Source organism: Beta vulgaris, chromosome 6 (genome assembly GCF_026745355.1).
Source record: "Beta vulgaris subsp. vulgaris cultivar EL10 chromosome 6, EL10.2, whole genome shotgun sequence".
Classification (NCBI taxonomy): Eukaryota; Viridiplantae; Streptophyta; class Magnoliopsida; order Caryophyllales; family Amaranthaceae; genus Beta; species Beta vulgaris.
The window spans coordinates 53,572,228-53,594,107 of NC_079207.1; the positions used below are offsets into that span (position 1 = coordinate 53,572,228).

At 39.0% G+C, this 21,880-nt stretch overlaps 1 protein-coding gene across 1 annotated transcript; it reads right to left on the reverse strand.

The window, feature by feature from the left end:
- Nucleotides 1–1,636: 1,636 nt before the first annotated feature.
- LOC104897074 (glutathione S-transferase 2) lies at nucleotides 1,637–13,891 on the reverse strand. The gene is made up of 11 exons (XM_010683882.3): nucleotides 13,737–13,891; nucleotides 13,522–13,624; nucleotides 13,360–13,416; nucleotides 11,399–11,484; nucleotides 11,228–11,299; nucleotides 8,701–8,754; nucleotides 8,481–8,556; nucleotides 8,243–8,304; nucleotides 7,839–7,898; nucleotides 7,523–7,633; nucleotides 1,637–1,970 (listed from the first exon to the last, which is right to left on the reverse strand). Exons 1-10 carry the CDS (start codon nucleotides 13,737–13,739, stop codon nucleotides 7,523–7,525), a joined length of 684 nt encoding a protein of 227 aa, XP_010682184.2. The 5' UTR covers nucleotides 13,740–13,891; the 3' UTR covers nucleotides 1,637–1,970.
- Nucleotides 13,892–21,880: the final 7,989 nt, after the last annotated feature.

A 21,880-nucleotide genomic window follows, 5' to 3' on the forward strand; every position in this document is an offset into this window, starting at 1 on the left:
CATTCTTTAGAGCCTCATGAAGGTGATGGCGAAGGAATATCATAGCTTTGGCCTTATCTTGATCCGATTCATTATTTCCGGCCTTGATAGTATTACCAAGACCCTTTGCAGCCAAATGGATTTCAGCATCTAATACCCATGATAAATAGTTTTTTCCAGTGATATCAAGAGCCACAAATTCAAGTTTCGCGAGATTTGACATAATTCACTATACAAAATAATATTGCAAGAGGAAATTAAATAGGATCCAATAAACATATACTATATGGAAAAACCACTATTAATGAATCAAACCTACTCAATAATACCCAGTTACAATTATGGTTGAGATTAGTAATAGAATTTAAACATACAATAACGTAGCAGCGCACAAATCCAAACAAAAAAACTCCACACTCCAACCATTTAAAGATAAAGTAGGAATAAAATGCATGTTCTCTGGACTTTAATAGTATGATGATAGAAACTACTAATGCAGAAAAGGATAAACTGATAGAAGTAAATTAGTAACAGTCAAAGAGTAGCATTCATGGATTTCATGACATTTAGCTCTGAGTTAGTGAGTTGTAAACAACTAAGAACTTATGACTATTTAGCTCTGACATTTAGCTCTGTATATGTTCCAATTGTTTTCATTCATAGACTTGTAATAAACAAATCCTTGCTTGCTATCATAAAGAGTTTCACTTATTACACATAATTATGCCAAAAACGGGTGCTTTTAACCCATTGAAGGTTCAACACTTTTCAACTCGCGACAAAATGCTACCCAGATCATAGCAACACGACATTAAATATAACCGAGCACAAAGACTTGATGATTAAAAGGTGTAGAAACCACCAATCAAGAAAACGCAACCAAGCACAAATTGGACAATAATCAATAATCTTGTATGATTGAAAGGGTCGTGATTAATATAAGAACTCAACTGTCAATTTGTTTTGCATCTTACGATTATAAGAATAACAAACATTCTCGTAATTAGTCTAAATTTTAAACACGTATGATTTCATCAAACAATTAAACAGAAATTGAAACAATCATATAGTCGCCATGATAACGAGCTTGATAAACTTAATATTTGGATAAATATAAAGAACAACAAACAGATAGGAGACAACAACCATCCGAATTTCAATCGAAAATTTGATCGGAAATATAGCGTACCTTTTGCGGCTAGTTATAATTACTGAGTAACACTGATCGAGCAAAGCGAATAGCTCTAATTAGACAATCGTGCTGATAACGTGTTATAAAATTAAGAGGATTATAGAGTATTGAGAAGAAAGATGATAGAGAAGGTTGTATCTTATTCACCTCATGGGGTACATATATATACACAATGATGGAAGAGTCTAGAGTTATGTAATGCGAAAAGTCATGGGAGATGTTAAAGGTTAGGTAATGTAAAGGGTTGGACATCCATGCATAATTATTACATAACATTTAATATATTTATGAAATTCTTTAAAATTGTGGTGGATTACACTTTAACTCATTCCCTCCTCATCCCATCAAAACTTAAAAGTCTAAAAAAGTAGGAGCACTTTACACTTAGGGTTTTATGGCTCCTCACTGCATGCCGTCTCATTTTGATAACAAGACAATGATTAATATTTTCAAAATACTCCCGTATGAGAATAAGAAATCTGCTATAAAGCACCTGCATCGTCTTTGTTTAAACAACGTTGAAGCATGCAAGAAAACCATTGTCATCATATGTTTTTATAGGACTTCATATTTTCATTGTTAACTCATGCTATTCAACAAGGTACATACAAATCATGCTTCAGTGTCCATAATTTTATTGTCGCAAGTAAAAGCACTTCTTCTCTGTACATTGTGCAAAGTTGACTAGTGCCTGCCAGATATGGACTACAAGTTGTGAACACGCTGATACATGTTAACATTCACCATCTCACTCTTCTCAGCAGAAGAGCCACACCAGTCCTGGTATAGATTACCTGATCTGCAACCACAAAGTCGGAGACTCTTAGATGAGATGGTTAGATTTGTAGTCAACTAACTAAACAAAATCATAGCAGAAAAGAAGAAATGCATGAGTTAAAAGAGCTAGTATGACCATATGGGAAGAATCAAGAGAATAAAATACATAGTTAAAACAAGAACTAGGATGAGGAAACAGGAATGAAACTGACCCAAGACAAAGTCAATATTCTTTGAAGCTAAATGCATATGGCCACGATTATGATTTATATGAGTTCGATAAGCTTTCTCCTATGTGAGAGCGAATGGATAGCTAGTTTACAGGGTAACTCTTGATCATCTCTTTTTTTCCAAATATCACATGGGAAAGTCAAGAAGCAAATTAGAACTTGAAATTCCTGGGGAGGAGACACTTCTCAAGACTCCAGGGACGCCATTAACACTGTACAGTAAATTCTGTTGTCATAACTTGTTAAGACTCCCTCATCCACCTCAGCAGAAGATCAGCTAACTCAGCCAATACAGAAGATTCTCCTCATGTCCAGCTCAGCATAATTCTGCTATGGTTGTTACATTCTGTTACTACATTCAGTTAGTTAGTTAGTTACTAATTAGCTTCTTCTACAAGCTGTAATAACTAGTATTAATACTCTAGTTTTCTCATTCTTCTGTATTCAATATAATACACATTCTATTCTCTCTCATTAATACTGAATTCTCTCTCTCTCTTTCTAAGCTTTACATCATTCATCTGATAACTATGAATGAAGCATACTGCTGAGATTGTTAACATGGTATTAGAGCTTGCTGCTCTTCGATCTTGATAAACTGACAATTCTGGATTCACACTGAAATTCTTACTGATTTGAAATTCTCACCTCTCTGATCTTGAATTCTTTTGTAATTGCTGAAACCTGATCTTGTATTTTTTTTTTATAATCCTGATTTCATCTTAAATTTAGATTGTCTCGTCTAAATTCTGATTCTGATTTGCAACCTCGAAATGTGAATTTCATCTCATTTCATAGATATAACTTGGAATCTAACATTCATTTCAAGTTCTGAAAGTTTGCTCCATTCTTTCTTCATTCCTCTGCAATTATTGTTCATCTGATCCTTCTTTCTTGAAATTTTTCCTGATTCTTTAAATCTGATTGATTTGATTAATCTTCTCTGACTTTCTGCAAATTTCTAAAATCTATTCAAGATGCCTGAAACCACAAATACTCTTGAGTTAACTCAAGATCCTACTAGTGTTTATTTTCTACATCCATCATAATACTTCTTCTCAATTAGTTTCACCTGTTTTTCATGGCATTGGTTACACTGATTGGAAGAGGATGATGATCATAAGCTTATCATCCAAGAATAAAGTCTGTTTTGTTGATGGTAGTCTTACCATGCCTACTACTACTTGTTCAAAAGAACTCAAAGCATGGGAACGTTGTAATAATATGGTGACAGGCTGGATTTTAAGATCCTTAGGAGCTATGACAGCAAAGAGTGTATTACATTTGATGTCAGCTAGGGACATTTGGAAGGATCTAGAGGATCGTTTTGGTCAATCTTCTACTGTTCAATTATATTCCATCCAACAAGATCTAGCTAACATGTCACAAGAAAATGATGATATAGCTGTGTTTTTTACTAGAATGAAGGTACTACGGGATGAGTTAGACACTACTAATCCACTACCTTAGTGTGAATGCACTGGATGCAAGTGTAATTTGACTCAGAAATTTCTCAAAATACAACAAGATCAGAGATTAGTTCATTTCCTTGTGAAGTTAAAGGAAGGTTATTAACAAGTGAGAACCAATATTTTGATGATGCCTGAACTTTCACCCTTAAATCAAGCATACAGAATTCTCCTTCAAGAACAAAGACATAAGGAGCTTAGCACTATGCATGCTCCTGCTTCATCTGAGTCCATGGCATTTGCTGTTGACAGACATTCTTTAACAGGATCAACAACTACAAGCCATCATCTAGTTCCACTTACAATGCTTCACGTTTTTCAGGCAACAAGCCTATTACTGGTACTAAGAGAGCTGGATCTTATTATTACTTATTATTACTGCACTCATTGCAAGATCCCTGGCCATAGCCTTGTCCACCAGACTACAAACCTTCACAGAAGAGGTTTGCTGCAGCTGTTCAAGGGGATGAAATCCCTGCTGATGTTGATGTGAATCATAATCCTGCTCCCTCTACAGAAATTATCCAGCCAACTTTTACTATGGAGCAATACCAAAAGCTCCTTGACATGCTGACTGATTCTGGAGGAAATCCACAGAAATCAGATACTTCTCATGAAGCTTCACATGAGAACATTGCTTGCTTTGCAGGTAAATTTTGTTTCAATGTTTTTTGCAAAAGTGGCTGGGTTCTTGACAATGGAGCTACAAATCATATTTGTCATGATCTCTCCCTCTTTCAATCTTATAAGGTGCTTGATAACATTGATAATACCATTACAGTTCCTGATGGTAGAAAGATACAAATAACACACATTGGCACCATAATCCTCAATGACTTTATCACCTTAAATCAAGTTCTCTATGTTCCTGGTTTTCATTTTAATTTAATATCCATTCCTAAATTGTCATGATTTTTCTGGTGTTGTATCTCTCCCTCTTTCAATCTTATAAGGTGCTTGATAACATTGATAATACCATTACAGTTCCTGATGGTAGAAAGATACAAATAACACACATTGGCACCATAATCCTCAATGACTTTATCACCTTAAATCAAGTTCTCTATGTTCCTGGTTTTCATTTTAATTTAATATCCATTCCTAAATTGTCATGATTTTTCTGGTGTTGTATCTTTCTCTGCTAATTGATGCACTCTTCAGGGCCCTTCATTGACAGAGCCAATAGTTCCTGGTAAACTTCACTGCATCTAAGGATGGGTCATATGCCATTTTCTCAATTGGCCCTCTTGTTTCATGATTTGAATTTTAAGAATACATGTGACTCATTATGTCAAATTTGTCCCAAGGCAAGACAAACTAGATTACCTTTTCATTCTAGTTCTTCTCATACTTGTAAACCTTTTCAGTTGCTTGATGTTGATACATGGGGTCCCTATGTACATACAACTAATAATGGCTGCAAATTTTTTCTCACTACAGTTGATGATTTTACAAGGATCACTTGGGTTCATTTGCTCATATTTAAATCTGATGTTGTTCCTATACTGATCAATTTTGCTTCCTATGTGCAAACACAATTTCAATGTTCTATTCAAATCAATCTAAGAATGATTATTCTCTTTTCTTAAAACATAATGGTGATCTTCTTACTATTGTAGCAGTGTATGTGGATGATATCATCTTGACTGGCAGTGATATTACTACTATACATCATATTAAGTCTCATTTAGACAAAGTCTTCAGCATCAAGGACCTAGGAGAACTCAGTTTCTTTTTAGGCATTGAAGTCTCATACTTACCTCAAGGCATTGCTCTCACACAAGCCAAGTTCACTAAAGAACTTCTGCTTTCTTGTGCTTTTGATCTTTCCAAGCCTGTTGTTACTCCTCTTCCTATCAATTCAAAACTTGCTGCTAATGGAGTTTTATTGGAAGATCCTACAGTTTATAGATGTTTGGTTGGGAAGCTCAATTTTCCCACCAACACTAGGCCTGACCTAGCCTACAGTGTACAAACTCTTTCCCAGTTTATGCAAAGTCCCACTACATCACATCTGCAAACCCTTAAACATGTGCTTAGATATGTACATTGTACTGCTGGACAAGGTATCTTGATGAAGGGTTCAGCTCATCTCACTCTTCAGGCATTTACAGACTCATATTGGGGGTCTTGTCCTGACTCCAGGAGATCTATTTGGCTATGTTGTATTATTTGGGTCTTCTCCTATAAGTTGGAAGTCCAAGAAGCAACCAACAGTCTCAAAATCTTCCTCAGAAGCTGAGTATAGAGCCATGGCCAATGCTACAGCTGAAGTAACCTGGCTTGTGAAATTGTTAGGTGAATTGGGTGTGTCTTCTCTACAACCAGTTACTATCCATTGTGATAACCAGTCAGCATTGCATATAGCCAAGAACCCTGTGTTCCATGAGCGTACCAAACACGTTGATATTGATTGTCACTTCACAAGGGAAAAGCTCATGGAAGGTCTTATCTCATTAACTTATACACCTACTTCTGCTCAATTGGCAGATGTTTTCACTAAGGTTTTACCTTCTGTTCAGTTTAATCTCTTACTTTCCAAGCTTGGCATGTTTTCACCAGTGCCAAGCTTGAGGGGGGATGTTAAGACTCCCTCATCCACCCTAGCAGAAGATCAGCTAACTCAGCCAATACAGAAGATTCTCCTCATGTCCAGCTCAGCATAATTCTGTTATGGTTCTTACATTCTGTTACTACATTCAGTTAGTTAGTTACTAATTAGCTTCTTCTACAAGCTGTAATAACTAGTATTAATACTCTAGTTTTCTCATTCTTCTGTATTCAATATAATACACATTCTATTCTCTCTCAATAGTACTGAATTCTCTCCCTCTCTCTTTCTAAGCTTTACATCATTCATCTGATAACTATGAATGAAGCATACTGCTGAGATTGTTAACATAACTAGATCTTTTCTCATAACTCACTGTCAGCTTTTGAAACAATAGAAACATGTTGCAGATGATGTTAAAGGGTTCACTCTGGATGTCTCAGGGCAATGTAACTGAACTTTTATCTACAATATCAACTGTATGCGGCAAAGCCAGCCAATGTAACCATAGAGGATACATACATCCCCCAACCTCTATGACGGGTAGATGGCACACACAATCTTATACATGGATAGCACACAATAATTATCGAAAACAATAATCATGACTCATCAGTATCAACTACATCATCCCTCCCAACAACACAAACACACCAAATGAAACCAAAAGACATGAAACTTTAGCACACTGAGAAATTAATTACGTTTATCTGAGCATGGAAAATAATTCGACCCTTATAAACCATACTACTACTAAAAAAAGTCCCTACATTGGCAGGTGGTGATATGATCGACTCCAAGGCAACAAACACCAGTTACAAGGTTGGATAGCATCTTATCGTCCCACCTCGTAGTTACAAAAGCAGGAAAGTTTGCGAATAAGACTTCAACTTCAAATGTAGGTCTACAAGAAGGCTTAGCGTCACTTTTTCACCCATAATTCCATCCTTCAACCACAAAAAATTCAACAAATCTTCTAAATTATACTTCATTTGTTTCAAAATACTTGCTGCACTTCCTTAAAATAGAAATGTCACAATACTTGCTAGTTGCTAAATACCATATATGGACTTCTTTTACCCCTAAACTTTCTAAAATACGCCACTTTCTCCTTCAAAATACCCATACTTTTTCCTTAACTGTTCTTTTATTCATAAAGTGGTGGTCCCCCACTTTCTCTCTCTAACTTTCTTAAAAACTCTCCCTTTTTCTGTGTAGCATCTAAATTGAAACAGGGTAGATTTCGAAATCAGAGGCTCAATCATATAACATAAAACTTCTTCAACCAAGCATATTTTACAGACGTAAAGCTCAGTTATCTAACCTAGGCCTTGGTGCTATCTGGAGCATCGGGTTGCTTTTCTGGCGCAGCACTCTGAAATGCTGGAAGTTTAGAATATTCATCATTCAAACTCTTCAATAGTGGGAACTCAGCCTGCGAATATACCAAGAAAGATAACTTGTAAGAAATTTGCAGGAACTAGAGTGAAAGACCCCAGGATAAGTCAATAGTCATATGCTTAGTAATTATTGTGAAGTTTATGAAGACAACAGAGACCCCAATCGTACTATAAAATAAACTAAATGAAGTTAGATATTAGAAATGTAAAGGAGCAGAAAATGTTGAGAGCAAACACAACCATGTCTATGTTGAATCTCTTAGTTGCTCCATCTATTTGGGGTGCCAGGAACAAGTCTGCCTGCATATAATGAAATAATCAGCATTACATTACCTGAAGGACAATTAGGTCAGCCATATTCTCCACCTTTGAGTCTAACTTATTTTAATTGTCTATCTTAAGGGGCAGGGGCTACATTTATGATCTTGGATCCTATCTTCAGGCTGCCACACCACCACCACCACCACCCACCCCCCCCCCCCCCCTTCAGGAAAAAGGAAAGAAAGAAAAGATAAAACAAAGGAGCAGCACTGACAACTGTCCCACCAAACTGCAAGTGGAAGCAGAGGACGTCTCGAAAATAACTTATAAAAAAAGATCTGTAATAAGATTATATAATTCTGATGCTTGCAAAAGAGACAAACCAAGGCAACTTCATTCCCAGTAGCATATTTGCCAGCATGTCCTGCTAGCAGCTTCTCCAAGGCTGAAGTTAAAAACAAAGTGGAGAACGATTAAGTGTCAAAGCATTATTAAAAAAAATCTCTGCAACATTTTCATCACGAGTGACTACCACCCGTAACTCCCACAACTGAAACACTTGAGGAAGAAAGGGATATAAACTGATTAAGCTTCCATAAGGAGATGAGAAGCAAATGCTACCAGCAAATCCTTTTTTGATATGATGTTGAGCCCAAGAAAGCTTTTCATCAGAACCAAGTTTTTCTTCAATATATTTCTGCATTAAGAGAAATGCAAAATTCATCATACATACTGCTCAACATTGTTAGAACTCAGAAGAAAATAACAGTACTGTGAAGTTTCCTAGAGAATAAAACAAGGACAAGAAAAAGGAAACGCATATTACAACCAAGTAACTAACCACAACTGCTAGATTCTGGAAAGGCTGTATGTTTGAAGCAACAATATTTGCAGCCTAGAAAAGAGATAAATAAAATGTTAGGTGAGATTCAAAAGTAATTAATAAATCAGCAATGGGTTTTCAAGTTTTTTTTACAAATGCCCCCCAGTGGTTTCTTATTTTTCATGCTACCTCTCCTTATATCAGCTTTATACACCAATCCCCTTTAGTATGGTTCTGAAAGCAATCCTCCATAAATTGATTCACAAATAGCCTTTTCTGTCAAGTTATTATATAGCAACCGGATTCGTTATCTTTTAATTTAATGCAAGCTTTTCAGGAAACTTTGCCCTCATTCAGGAATTACGCTCCAGGAGCTTTTCAAGGCAAGGACCGCATGAGGGCCGCTGATCCAACTCCCCAAAAAGCAAAGACAGAGACAAGAATTTTTTGCAAATCGATATGAACCTGATGTGCTCTTGTAAGGATATGAGCGAAAGCGCAAACAAGATATGAACACATCTAAGATGTGAAATTTGAAGAAAATGAAAGGCGATATATACGTGGAAAACACTCTCACTAACAATTAGGCAAAAACCACCAATGATACTAATCAAGACCGCAATCCTCCCACCCTGCGGATTATAACCCTCTTCTCTCACAAACACTACCAAGTCTTCTAAAATTCTTTTTTTCTATCACATGTTTTATCCCCGCATACATGTTCCTCGATTGTAACTATTCCTGCATTATCACACCAGGTACATTATCAAATTTATGCACACGGAAAGTATTTTTGAACATATAAAGAAAGTCAGGTGCACATAGAAGTTCAAGTGCATATTACTTCTCAATCACAAAATACTTAGTTAGCAACTTAGCTTTAATGAGAACCAACACTTGCTATAATTGATATAAATTATTTGTTATTTTGGATATGGCTTACCTATAAAAGATTGGTGAGCAAAATACAAACAGTAGTAGTAAATATTGAGAAAATTGGATTGTAGGATTTTTCTATCTAGTTGTTCAGGACTATTAGGTAATTCAAAATAAGCTGTTTAATATCTATAGCTAAATTTTTGGCTAGTATTCTTCCTCGTATTACTCTACCACTTTTTTTATTTGGTGGGTATGGTGGGGGACTAGGGGGTGTTCTTCCTTGTCATTTGCAATTGCTAAACTACTAGATCAAATCTGAAAATTGTATGTTTAGAACCTGCTGCAGCACTAAATCGTAAAGTTGTAACATAACCTATCTATCAAACTGGTACACCCAGTGACAGAGCCAGTCAATAAATAAGCTACAATCATCTACTCAAAAAATGCAATATATCAATACAAATATCAAATTACAATGGCGAAATAAGATGTTATCATCTTCTTGTATTAGATTTGGAGGTTCTCTTAAAGTAGGGGAAGAGCAAGCAGGCGCTTTTTTACATTTCCCCGCACGATCTTTCCGAAAAAATTCTAACCCTTCATAATCACAAAAAAGAACTCAACAATCTACACAAGCAACAACAGTAGTTTGGTTACCTAAATGACCACAAACTGATACATTCAACATTTCAACTATTTATTACTATATAATTGAAAACAATCAACACATTGCTCAAATGATGTAATCTAACATTCCAACTATTTTATAGTTTAAAAGATTTACAAACATTAAACAAAAACAACAATTTTCTCACCCATACACGCAATTACTACTAACTATCTAAAATTATTAGAAACTCTAAACAAAGTTTAACAAATTAATAATTATTCTAATGTTTTAAATCTGAAAGTTAGTTATATAGAAGTAACATTAATTTTGAATGACCAAAACTTTAGATAAAACCAAGATCCAAAAAAAAAAAAAAGTGAGTTTGATTGTTGCAGGAGTGGATCCCGCTTCCACGTGCTTTGAATGACCAAGAGTCAAGATTTTTGATAAAACCAACAAGAATAAAAAAAAGAAGCAAATTGAGTTTGATATATTGTTAGAAGGAGTAGATCCCGCGACCACGAGCCGAAATCACACTTACCACAATAACAAACATAACCATCTTGTTGCGCTTGTTTTTCATGTTTAATGTTACATGCAATTTGTTTAATTGGTTTTTCTTTATTTAAAAACAAAAACTGCACAATTTTTTTTTCCAAAATTCATTGGGTCATCTGAACCCAATGAAACCATAGTAGATCTGCCTTGTGTACACCTCCAGCTTGTTCGTCTCAATTTCTTAGGTAATACTCTCAAGAAAAGGATACCTTATGTTGTTTCATGTTTGGTTCAGAAGAAAATACATAGAAAAGAACAATAAAATACTTGTACGTTCCAAATAATTGAAGGACATAATTTAATTCTTCTAAGAAGGGATCTCAACAATGTGGCCTTCAATTTAAAATGAAGACAGCAATAAACCGCAGCCAGAATACTTAGTTGATATTTGCCTCAAGACAGGAGAAGAAAATATAAATCAGACACAACCAATAACCAATATACAGCACAGATAAGCAACCAATATAACAAGGACAAGAAAGATAATGTGAGCAACACCTGATAATTGAGGCCTCTTTTCTGAAAATTCTGAGGCAACAATGGATTTTGAGGATACTTCTCTTCTAGATACTGCATAATAAGATGAAGCTCTTTTCAGCAATGGTTTCAATATGCTAAGACAAGAGCTATAGAATTCTCATCATATATAATCTGACTACGCATACTGACCATTATAATTGCATACGAGTCAGCAATTACTATATCTTCATCCACCAACACCGGCACATAACTAAGAGGATTCAGTTTCTGAAACTCTAACATTCAACAAAAGTCGAGAAGAAATCATTACATGAATAATATAAAGAAGAAATGCACAAAAAAGGAATAGAGTAAGTTAACTGGGGTGTATTATCAGTTTATCACAAGGTTGCAAGCTTGACATTTCTCTATCCAAGTCTCTTACTGCTACTGTTTAATGCCATCAGAAAGAAAGAATCTGTGCCGAAAGTAGTAACTATTTCTACGTATGTCTCCATGACGCCCTTCTAACAAGGATTTCCATAAATTTGACAGCTATAATTTCAATGGAATACAAAAACACATATTTAGTGAGATGCAGGGGGCTCACAACACAATATTTGTTTTCTTCCTCCCTTAATTCTCCAAGCACATTGTGTGACTTAGATAGCCAAAAGAATCACACAATTTTCTGACAATGGCACGCTATAGCATATAAACTCGTCACAAATTTTTGATGGGGTACATATAATGCATTTCAAAGAACAGGGTGAATTTGATTGGTTACTAGATGACTTCTGTAACATGATAAATTTGTCAAGAAAAAATGAAAACAACATGATAAGTGAGACAAGGGTGAATTAGATTGGTTAAGTGAGGACATTTTTAGTGCCTAAAATTCATAATAGTGATTTGCATATATTTGAAAGGTAACTTTCAAAGAGAATTGAGATATCATAAGCCGTATTATGACTCTTATCTTATACTCCCAGCACTTCTTCAAAAATATATGGCACCCACATTTATATAAAATTGAACTTTAGCCATTGAATTATGTCCAAATATATTGAATTTTACTAAGTAATATTTTTGGAAAAATTGACTTTCACTACTAGTTACTTCCTCCGTTCCAAATTACTGGCAACATTTGAATTTTCAAGCCTCCCAATAAACAATTTCAACCATTTATACCTTCAATTATTTATAAGTAAGAATCACAAAAGTTGATATTTTGGAAGTATAATGTATACATCTAGATATTTTGAAAGTATACATCCAGATAAACCTTTTATATTGCTGTAATTTCAATTTATGAATCAAAACATCTCTTTCTTCCTTAATTTTTGCCATTAATGGTGTCCAAGCTATGTTGATTGATAGCATCTTGCCATAACTTTTTCTCCATTTATTCCTCTCAACCTCTAGATCCTTGCTTTTGCTTGCACTCACCAGTCACCACCCTAATGAGTAATGACTTTGTTTGGGGAAGCATTTTAGCTATCTTAAATGATAAGGTGCTAACATATTTTAGGTGCTAAAATGATTAGTAGTATATGGAGAGCATCTAAAATAAAATATGACTCAAATGATAACTTAAAAATTTTACCTTTTCAAAATCAGTTGACTGAAATTTTGGGAAGTCTCTCCAAAATTTTGACAACTAATTTTGCCAAAATAACTTGTCAACTTAATCGACTAATTTTGCCAAACAGTTAAACTAATCCGTTCCAACACCTTATCAGTTTTAACTTTATCTTATCAATTTCAGTTAACTTATCAGTTTCATTCTATTTTCAGCTTGTATTGCCAAACAGAGCCAATAACTTAAATTACTATGGCTTCACAATACAAATTTCATCATACACCCGGGTATACTCTGATCATAGTACACCGAAGACTATTTTTTTTTTCATTGCTCATTTGAAATGATCCAAATGAGTAAAATGTACTAAAAAGAAGCGTTTTAAATGCGCAAATGAGGCAAAATTAGTCTTGTACCATGCATGGTACACTCAGAGTATGATGAATGCACTCGGCTTCACAATATCCAAATTATTTATGAACATTCCGCAATATAAAAGACACAACATTATTGACAAAGGAAAAAAAACACCAGATATGACGAGCAAAAAATAAAAATAAAAAAACCCCAACAGAGCTCAGAAACGGACCGGAAGTAAATTGATCTCCTTTCACCAAATTCACTGCTATGTATTCATACTCCAACCCTGTAGGGCCCACCAAAGATAAAAAAAAATAGAGAGAAACAATCAATCAACAATTTCTTATTAACAGATGACAAACAAAAAGGAAAATGATAATGAAAAAACGACCTTTGTGATGGAGAGCAATACGGACACGCCAGGCGCAGGAACTCATAAAATAGGAGTAGAGCTTTAGCTTTGGCTTTGGTTTCTCTCTTACTTCTGAAGTAGCCTGCATTTATTTTACATACAATTACATCTTGAGGCAGAATTTACGAAGAACAACAACAAACAAGGATTAAGATTGATTTTTATGTTGTGAAAAAGAGGAGAGAGAGACGCACCATGAACAGCTGCTGAGGAGAAATACAATACCTTTGGGACGCTGGTCTAAGTATAAGCACCGCAGCCTCGGGGATCGCTAAATCCCGCACTTTTTTGGGATGGCCGATGCCAATTACTCCCACTTTCTATACATACTAGTGCCATATGCACGCGATACGTTCATTAATTTTAAAATTTATTATTTATTATATATTACATCTATAGTTTATTTATAATTAAACTTAAAATGTGAAAAATTAATAAATATAAATTTAGATATATATCAATTCGCTAATGAAAAAAAAAATCTAACAAAGGTTATGAGTTATTTTTAATATTAATCTTTTGTGAATGGATTTGAGCAGAAAGAACAGAAATAATAAGTTGGTTTGACTAGATTAAATAGTATCAAAGGTAATGAGTGTTTCAGATTTTTCAGATAGATGTAATATATATCATGTTCTCTTTTAAAAAAAGTCGACAAATTTTGTCGATTTAATTTTTTGATTGAAGTATTTGATGCATATATTATTTTGGCTAAGAAACTAGTCAAAAGAGTAATGTGTAATATGAGAGAGTTAAATCCCGAGTTACAATGGAATCCCGAGTCTTGTGACAATGAGTCCTGCAAAACAAGGAAAAATTGGCCTGAGGTGATCCCGGGAAAGCCCCTCCGACGCTCAAGTCAGTGACAGGCTAGAGAAAGAAAGTAAGCAAGTCTAGAGAAAGATGCCCTGATTTTGTTATGTGACAATTCAATAACTGTTCATTGATGATATTGTTGGTATTTATAGTGTTGAGAACTCCCATATAGGAAACTCTTTTGAGGAGCATCCCACTAACTAGGAAAGTTGTCACCTTTTTAAGGTAAAGCAGTCTTACTCTTGAAAAGCTGATGGACCCTTTTGGTGCCTATGACCTAGGCCTTGGGTGAAGTATCTTCTGATATTTATTGCGTCCAGCCATGGGTCCGAACAATTAGCCCCACACTAAGTAATCGGAGTCGGGCCCTCAATCCAGGATGCGGTTGATTGACGGAATGCGTATGAACCTCAGGCTTCACCCCTGGATACATTAATTATGACTTAGCTTGAGAGCCATGATAGACTTGATATATAGGTGTCATGCGCCTTCCTCAATTCGAATCTCGACCCGAGAGTGTCACACCCCGACCTAGTTAGGGTGATGGAGGGGGTCTCAGGCCAGACCCCGAGAGTGTCTAGAATTCTAGATGGTGGAGATTCACCTAGGGCATGCGTCTGTAGCCCCAACCCCGAGTGCACTCTACGCATTCGGGTCAAATCCCGAAGAAGTTGAAACTCCTTGGGGGGGTAGCCCCCATTCCTGAGTGCGTATGGATGGCTACTGCGGGACCCTCGAGTAAGTCCGGAGCTCTGGTAATGGCAATACTCGACCCGGGTATGTCGAGGCGCCTTGAGTAGGACCCCGGGTGAGTCCGGGACACTCTGACCCCGATCTAGTGAAACCTCGAGGGAGTGAGGCCCCCTTACCTCTAGGTGCCTTATGCAAAATCTGGAGCGAGCCCAAAACTCTTGAAAGGATAGATCCCGACCCCGTGTTCGTCGAGGTTTCGAGCTGTGTGAGAGGTCTCAACTCGGGTGTTGGGGGCCTCCCTAGAAGGACCCCGAGTTGGTCAAGGCGATGCATTTGAGCCCTTTGGCTAATGAGCCTTTCTATAAGGAGCCTCGAGTTGGTCAGGGCGGTGCCTAGTTGATTGATAGCTAAGGCATTTGAGCCCCTTGTCTTGGCCAAGGAGGGTGAGTGACAACTCGGGGGCTAATGAGCCTTGCTATGGGGGACCTCGAGTTGGTCATACGAGTGCCTAACTGATTGATAGCTAAGGCAATTGAGCCCCTTGGTCTAGCTAATGAGGGTAGGTGACAACTCGGGGATAATGAGCCTTGCTATGGGGGACCCCGAGTTGGTCATGTGAGTGTCTAGCTGATTGATAGCTAAGGCATTTGAGCCCCTTGGCGAGGCCAATGAGGGTGGGTTATAACTCGGGGGCTAATGACCCTGCTATGGGGGACCCTGAGTTGTTCATATGAGTGCCTAGCTAATTGATAGCTAAGGCATTTGAGCCCCTTGGCCAGACCCATGAGGGTAGTTGATAACTCGGGGGCTAATGACCCCTGCTATGGGGGACACCTGAGTTGGTCATATGAGTGCCTAGCTGATTGATAGCTAAGGCATTTGAGCCAGTGGCCAGGCCAAGGAGGGTAGGTGATAACTCAAGGGCTAATGAGTCCTGCTATGGGGAACGTCGAGTTGGTCATATGAGTGCCTAGTTGATTGATAGCTAAGGCATTTGAGCCAGTGGCCAGGCCAAGGAGGGTAGGTGATAACTCAAGGGCTAATGAGTCCTGCTATGGGGGACGTCGAGTTGGTCATATGAGTGCCTAGCTGATTGATAGATAAGGCATTCGAGCCTCTTGGGCAAGCCAAGGAGGGTAAGTGGCAACTGGAAGGCTAATTAGCCATGCTATGGGAGACCCCAAGTTGTTTTTGAGTGTACTTAGCCAATTTGTTGGCAAAATATATGGGTAGAACGTCGGTCAACCTACCACTGGTTGACCCTTGACCGTTGACTAAGGGGTTGACCAGATTTGACTGTTGACCCTTTCAGAACACTTGGGCTTGGAGATCCTTGGTATTTGTTTTGATATTTTATTTTTAGGCCTTTGGTTTTTCTGATTTTGGGCCTTTGGTTTTCTTGAATTTGGACCTTTGGTTTTGGACCGGGCACATTAGAAGTCGGTCTTTCATGGGCCTGCTAGGGGTGGTGCAGAGGTCGTCGCGACGCGGGACGAAGATAGCTCTATATAGAGGGGGAGAGAGCCAATTTCCCGTACTTTGTTGTCATTTGTGAAATTGCTCAATCTCTCTCTTACCTCCTTCTCTCTCTAGAATTCTTTCTCTAGAATTCTTTCTGTAGAAATCTTTCTCTAGAATTCTCTCTCTAGAATTTTCTCTGTAATTGTCTACTCCAGTTCCTTCCCCGAGTTTGCCCTCGTGTCTTTGTATTCTTAGCCAGTGTTGTATTACTCCCGAGGAACTACGCTTTCCTTCGCGTTTTATTTCCTTACTGCTTTCTATCGTAGATCGAACTCCCTAGTATGGACCCCGAGTCAGAGTCGAGTACTCCCGCCTCTTCTCCTCCTATATTTTCGGAAGAGATTCAAGGGAAAGAGGGTTTCTTAGTTAGCACTCGGGTACCTAGCCCGAATCTCTCAGCGGTTCCTTTACGGATCCCATCCGACTCTTTATCGAAAGAGGACAAGGGTCTGATCCCGGGTCCTTTGGAGGTGTCGATTATGCATAGGACTTGTGCTAGGAGTTACTTAGATAGGCATATTTCTGATGGTGTAGTGATGGTGTCCAGAGAACTGACGAGGAGGAGGGTCCCAGCACTTTAGGCTGCGAGTATCCCCCATTGGATCCCGAGGGGGGCCCTCATACTTATTACCCCGACCCTGTCTTTATGAAATATATGGAGAGAAACCTCAAATATGAGTGCCTAGCTGATTGATAGCTAAGGCATTTGAGCCCCTTGGCCAGGCCAAGGAGGGTAGGTGACAACTCGGGGATGATGAGCCTTGCTATGGGGGACCCCGAGTTGGTCATGTGAGTGTCTAGCTGATTGATAGCTAAGGCATTTGAGCCCCTTGGCAGGCCAATGAGGGTGGGTTATAACTCGGGGGCTAATGACCCTGCTATGGGGGACCCTGAGTTGGTCATATGAGTGCCTAGCTAATTGATAGCTAAGGCATTTGAGCCCCTTGGCCAGACCCATGAGGGTAGGTGATAACTCGGGGGGTAATGACCCCTGCTATGGGGGACCCCCGAGTTGGTCATATGAGTGCCTAACTGATTGATAGCTAAGGCATTTGAGCCAGTGGCCAGGCCAAGGAGGGTAGGTGATAACTCAAGGGCTAATGAGTCCTGCTATGGGGGACGCCGAGTTGGTCATATGAGTGCCTAGTTGATTGATAGCTAAGGCATTTGAGCCAGTGGCCAGGCCAAGGAGGGTAGGTGATAACTCAAGGGCTAATGAGTCCTGCTATGGGGGACGTCGGGTTGGTCATATGAGTGCCTAGCTGATTGATAGCTAAGGCATTTGAGCCCCTTGGCCAGGCCAAGGAGGGTAGGTGATAACTCGGGGGCTAATGAGCCCTACTGTGGGGGGACTCCGAGTTGGTCATATGAGTGCCTAGCTGATTAATAGCTGAGGCATTTGAGCCCCTTGGCCAAGTCAAGGAGGATAGGTGACAACTCGGGGGCTAATGGGCCCTGCTATGGGGGACCTTGAGTTGGTCATATGACTGCCTAGCTGATTGATGGTTAAGGCATTCGAGCCTCTTGGGCAAGCCAAGGAGGGTAAGTGGCAACTGGAAGGCTAATTAGCCATGCTATGGGAGACCCCAAGTTGTTTTTGAGTGTACTTAGCCAATTTGTTGGCAAAATATATGGGTAGAACGTCGGTCAACCTACCACTGGTTGACCCTTGACCGTTGACTAAGGGGTTGACCAGATTTGACTGTTGACCCTTTCAGAACACTTGGGCTTGGAGATCCTTGGTATTTGTTTTGATATTTTATTTTTAGGCCTTTGGTTTTTCTGATTTTGGGCCTTTGGTTTTCTTGAATTTGGACCTTTGGTTTTGGACCGGGCACATTAGAAGTCGGTCTTTCATGGGCCTGCTAGGGGTGGTGCAGAGGTCGTCGCGACGCGGGACGAAGATAGCTCTATATAGAGGGGTAGAGAGCCAATTTCCCGTACTTTGTTGTCATTTGTGAAATTGCTCAATCTCTCTCTTACCTCCTTCTCTCTCTAGAATTCTTTCTCTAGAATTCTTTCTCTAGAAATCTTTCTCTAGAATTCTCTCTCTAGAATTTTCTCTGTAATTGTCTACTCCAGTTCCTTCCCCGAGTTTGCCCTCGTGTCTTTGTATTCTTAGCCAGTGTTGTATTACTCCCGAGGAACTACGCTTTCCTTCGCGTTTTATTTCCTTACTGCTTTTTATCGTAGATCGAACTCCCTAGTATGGACCCCGAGTCAGAGTCGAGTACTCCCGCCTCTTCTCCTCCTAGATTTTCGGAAGAGATTCAAGGGAAAGAGGGTTTCTTAGTTAGCACTCGGGTACCTAGCCCGGATCCCTCAGCGGTTCCTTTACGCATCCCATCCGACTCTTTATCGAAAGAGGACAAGGGTCTAATCCCGGGTCCTTTGGAGGTGTCGATTATGCATAGGACTTGTGCTAGGAGTTACTTAGATAGGCATATTTCTGATGGTGTTGTGATGGTGTCCAGAGAACTGACGAGGAGGAGGGTCCCAGCACTTTAGGCTGCGAGTATCCCCCATTGGATCCCGAGGGGGGCCCTCATACTTATTACCCCGACCCTGTCTTTATGAAATATATGGAGAGAAACCTCAAATATGTGGGGACTAAGTTTTGGATCGAAGACCCCTATTTTGTTGTCCGGGTGAAGCACACCGATTCGGTTCTGATGCCTCCAGTGGGGTGCGTATTGGTGTACCATAAGAGCCTGCAGATGGGTCTTAGGTTTCCACCATATGCTTTCATCAGAGATCTTCTCAATGCTTACCAACTGACCCTGACCAACTTACTCCCCCAATAGTTGGCTTACCATTAATGGGTTTGCGGCAATCTGTGAGTCTCTTGGGGTTACACCGAGTTTGCGCATGTAGCGCAACATGTTCACTTTGATGTTGGGGCCTGGTGATCTTCACGGCCCGTGATAGTTCTGGTTTCAGTGTAGGGCCGGTTACAAGGTTGTGAGTGACCCTCCTTCGAACCAAAAGGGGTTTAGGAGGAACTTTTTCTACATCTACACTAGTGATGACTGGGGATCCCGATCCTTCCTGTGGAAGAGGGTCCTCGTTTTCGTCTGCACTAGATTGTTCTCGAGATGTCTCGGCAAGAGGCGGTGGCGGGGATTTACTTTTCCATGACGTCTAGGACATTTTCTGGGCCCTCTCATATGTCCCTTAAGATTAGCTCCCGACCCGCCGCGAGATATGGAACGAGATGTTTGTGGCGGCTGCGGGTTGGAGCTGCAGCTATGACAAGGGTATTCCTGCCTTCGATCAATGTGAGTTTACCTTTTTATGCTAAGTGTTCGATATTTCATTTGTTCAATCGTTGCCTAACACTAGCTAGATTCAAAAATGGCAGAGTGATTTATTGACAATGTCGAGCTGGACTTGAAGCTGCTAGGTGAGCTGGAAGGAGAGACCACGTCAACCCCACCTCCTCCCAAGGTAAACATTACTCCCAACAAGTTTTGTTACTTTCCTTACAAGTTTATCCATATATGGGTCTGACTTAACATTGTGTTGGTTCCAACATGACATGGACCCTAAGAAGCCTCGAAGGCCTTCTAATCGATCCTGCCGGTTAAAGGGGGATACCGAGAAGGCTCAGGCGGCTGAGAAACAGGCCAATGAGAAAATCTCCGAGACGTTCGTGTCTGGAGTCTCTGCTGGCTCCAAGCGCAAGTCGGGAGACGTGGAGTCTCCGTTGCGAAAATGCAAAAACAAACTCTCAACTTTCAATTTATTATATAATAATCATGTCCAGACAGAACGAAAAAAATCAACAGCTATTGTCAGAAAATATGAAACACCACAGGTAGACTTAGTTCTATAGGTCTCCTATAAATCACAATGAATTAATTCAAAAATTCGACTAGCTCTACTATTGCTCTTTGGAAAACTAGTTCTAGGTTGATGAGCACGAAACAAACATCGCACCCATCTTTATTGCAACTACTGACACTAGATGGACTCACACACGGTAAATGCCGCAAAACTTTCTCCGAAGGAAGACCCAAACGCTTATGCCAGATATCAATAGATGTTATGTCGTCCATAACATTGATTTTCACCTTTGGAACGCCCCTGAAAAAGAAAAGTCCATCTTTCCCCTCACCCGCTCCAAGCAGCGTCCTCGTCCTGTGGTCTTGTACGACACATAATGTTTTAGTGAACTGAACGATACAATTCGCTGAATCTACTAATTGCCGAATGGAAATCAAATTACAATCAAGATTAGTTTCCAGGAAGAATGACGTCTCCCTCATGAGTAGCTTCTACAGAACTACCATTCGACAAACCCACCAGACATCCAGGAATCGGCCGTGCTGCACACAACTGCGAAAACTTTCCTGTCACATGATGTGTAGCACCCGTATCAATAATCCATGGACACTCACCAGTCACACGATCCTTTGGTTTATGCAAGTTCAACAAATCCAAGATATTCTGCCACTGTTTAGTTGTGATGCCAGCAAGTCCTGCGCTCGCTGGGTCACGTGGTTGGAAAGGTAATGCACTCCCTCCATTCGTCTTGTCTTGTGAACCAACACCACCAACCACAGTTTTGTTGGCACTTCCTGGTGGTGCACCTTGATAAGTCAATTTTATATATAGTTTTTAGGTGCATTTAGGTTGCATTTTAGAGCATTTCGTTTCATATTTAGGTTCATTATTGCATTATATTCTTAAGTTATGTTTTTCTACTCCTATTCGGTATGTTTTCTTATTTTTTATGAATTTCAGGCATTGATGACGTATTTGGAGTATGATTAGCTAAACTTGAGGATTAGGAGCACTTGAAAAGGTGTTACAATGCATAAGGATCGTATGGATATGTCATAGTACGAGTTTGAGCAAAAACGAAGCGGAAAATCATGAAAAAGGAGTCACGTCTACTCGTCTGATCATAACTTTTGATGTTCTTATTAGAATTGAATGATTACAGCAGATTTGAAAACTAGACTTGAAGAGCTTTCCAACGATAGGTGGCACGCCCCGAGGAGATCTCTAGTCAAGGAGTTATGCCTTTCAAAAGATTGCACTGTTTCTGCTGGAATCTGTGACACGTACGCGCAGATCACTAATCCGCCTATTAATGATTTACGTAAGACTTTCTTTATCTTGTAAATTACTTTCCTAGTCATATTAGGTGAATATTATTTAAATAGGTTTTCATTCTTTCTCTCTCCTCCCCTCTTTCACGTTATTTTCTTATTTTTCTACGTTTAGTTTAGTTTTATCTTCCTCCTGCCTTTCTAGTTTTCTTAGTTGTAAACCCTAGTTTTTATTCTTTTTCATTAATTCA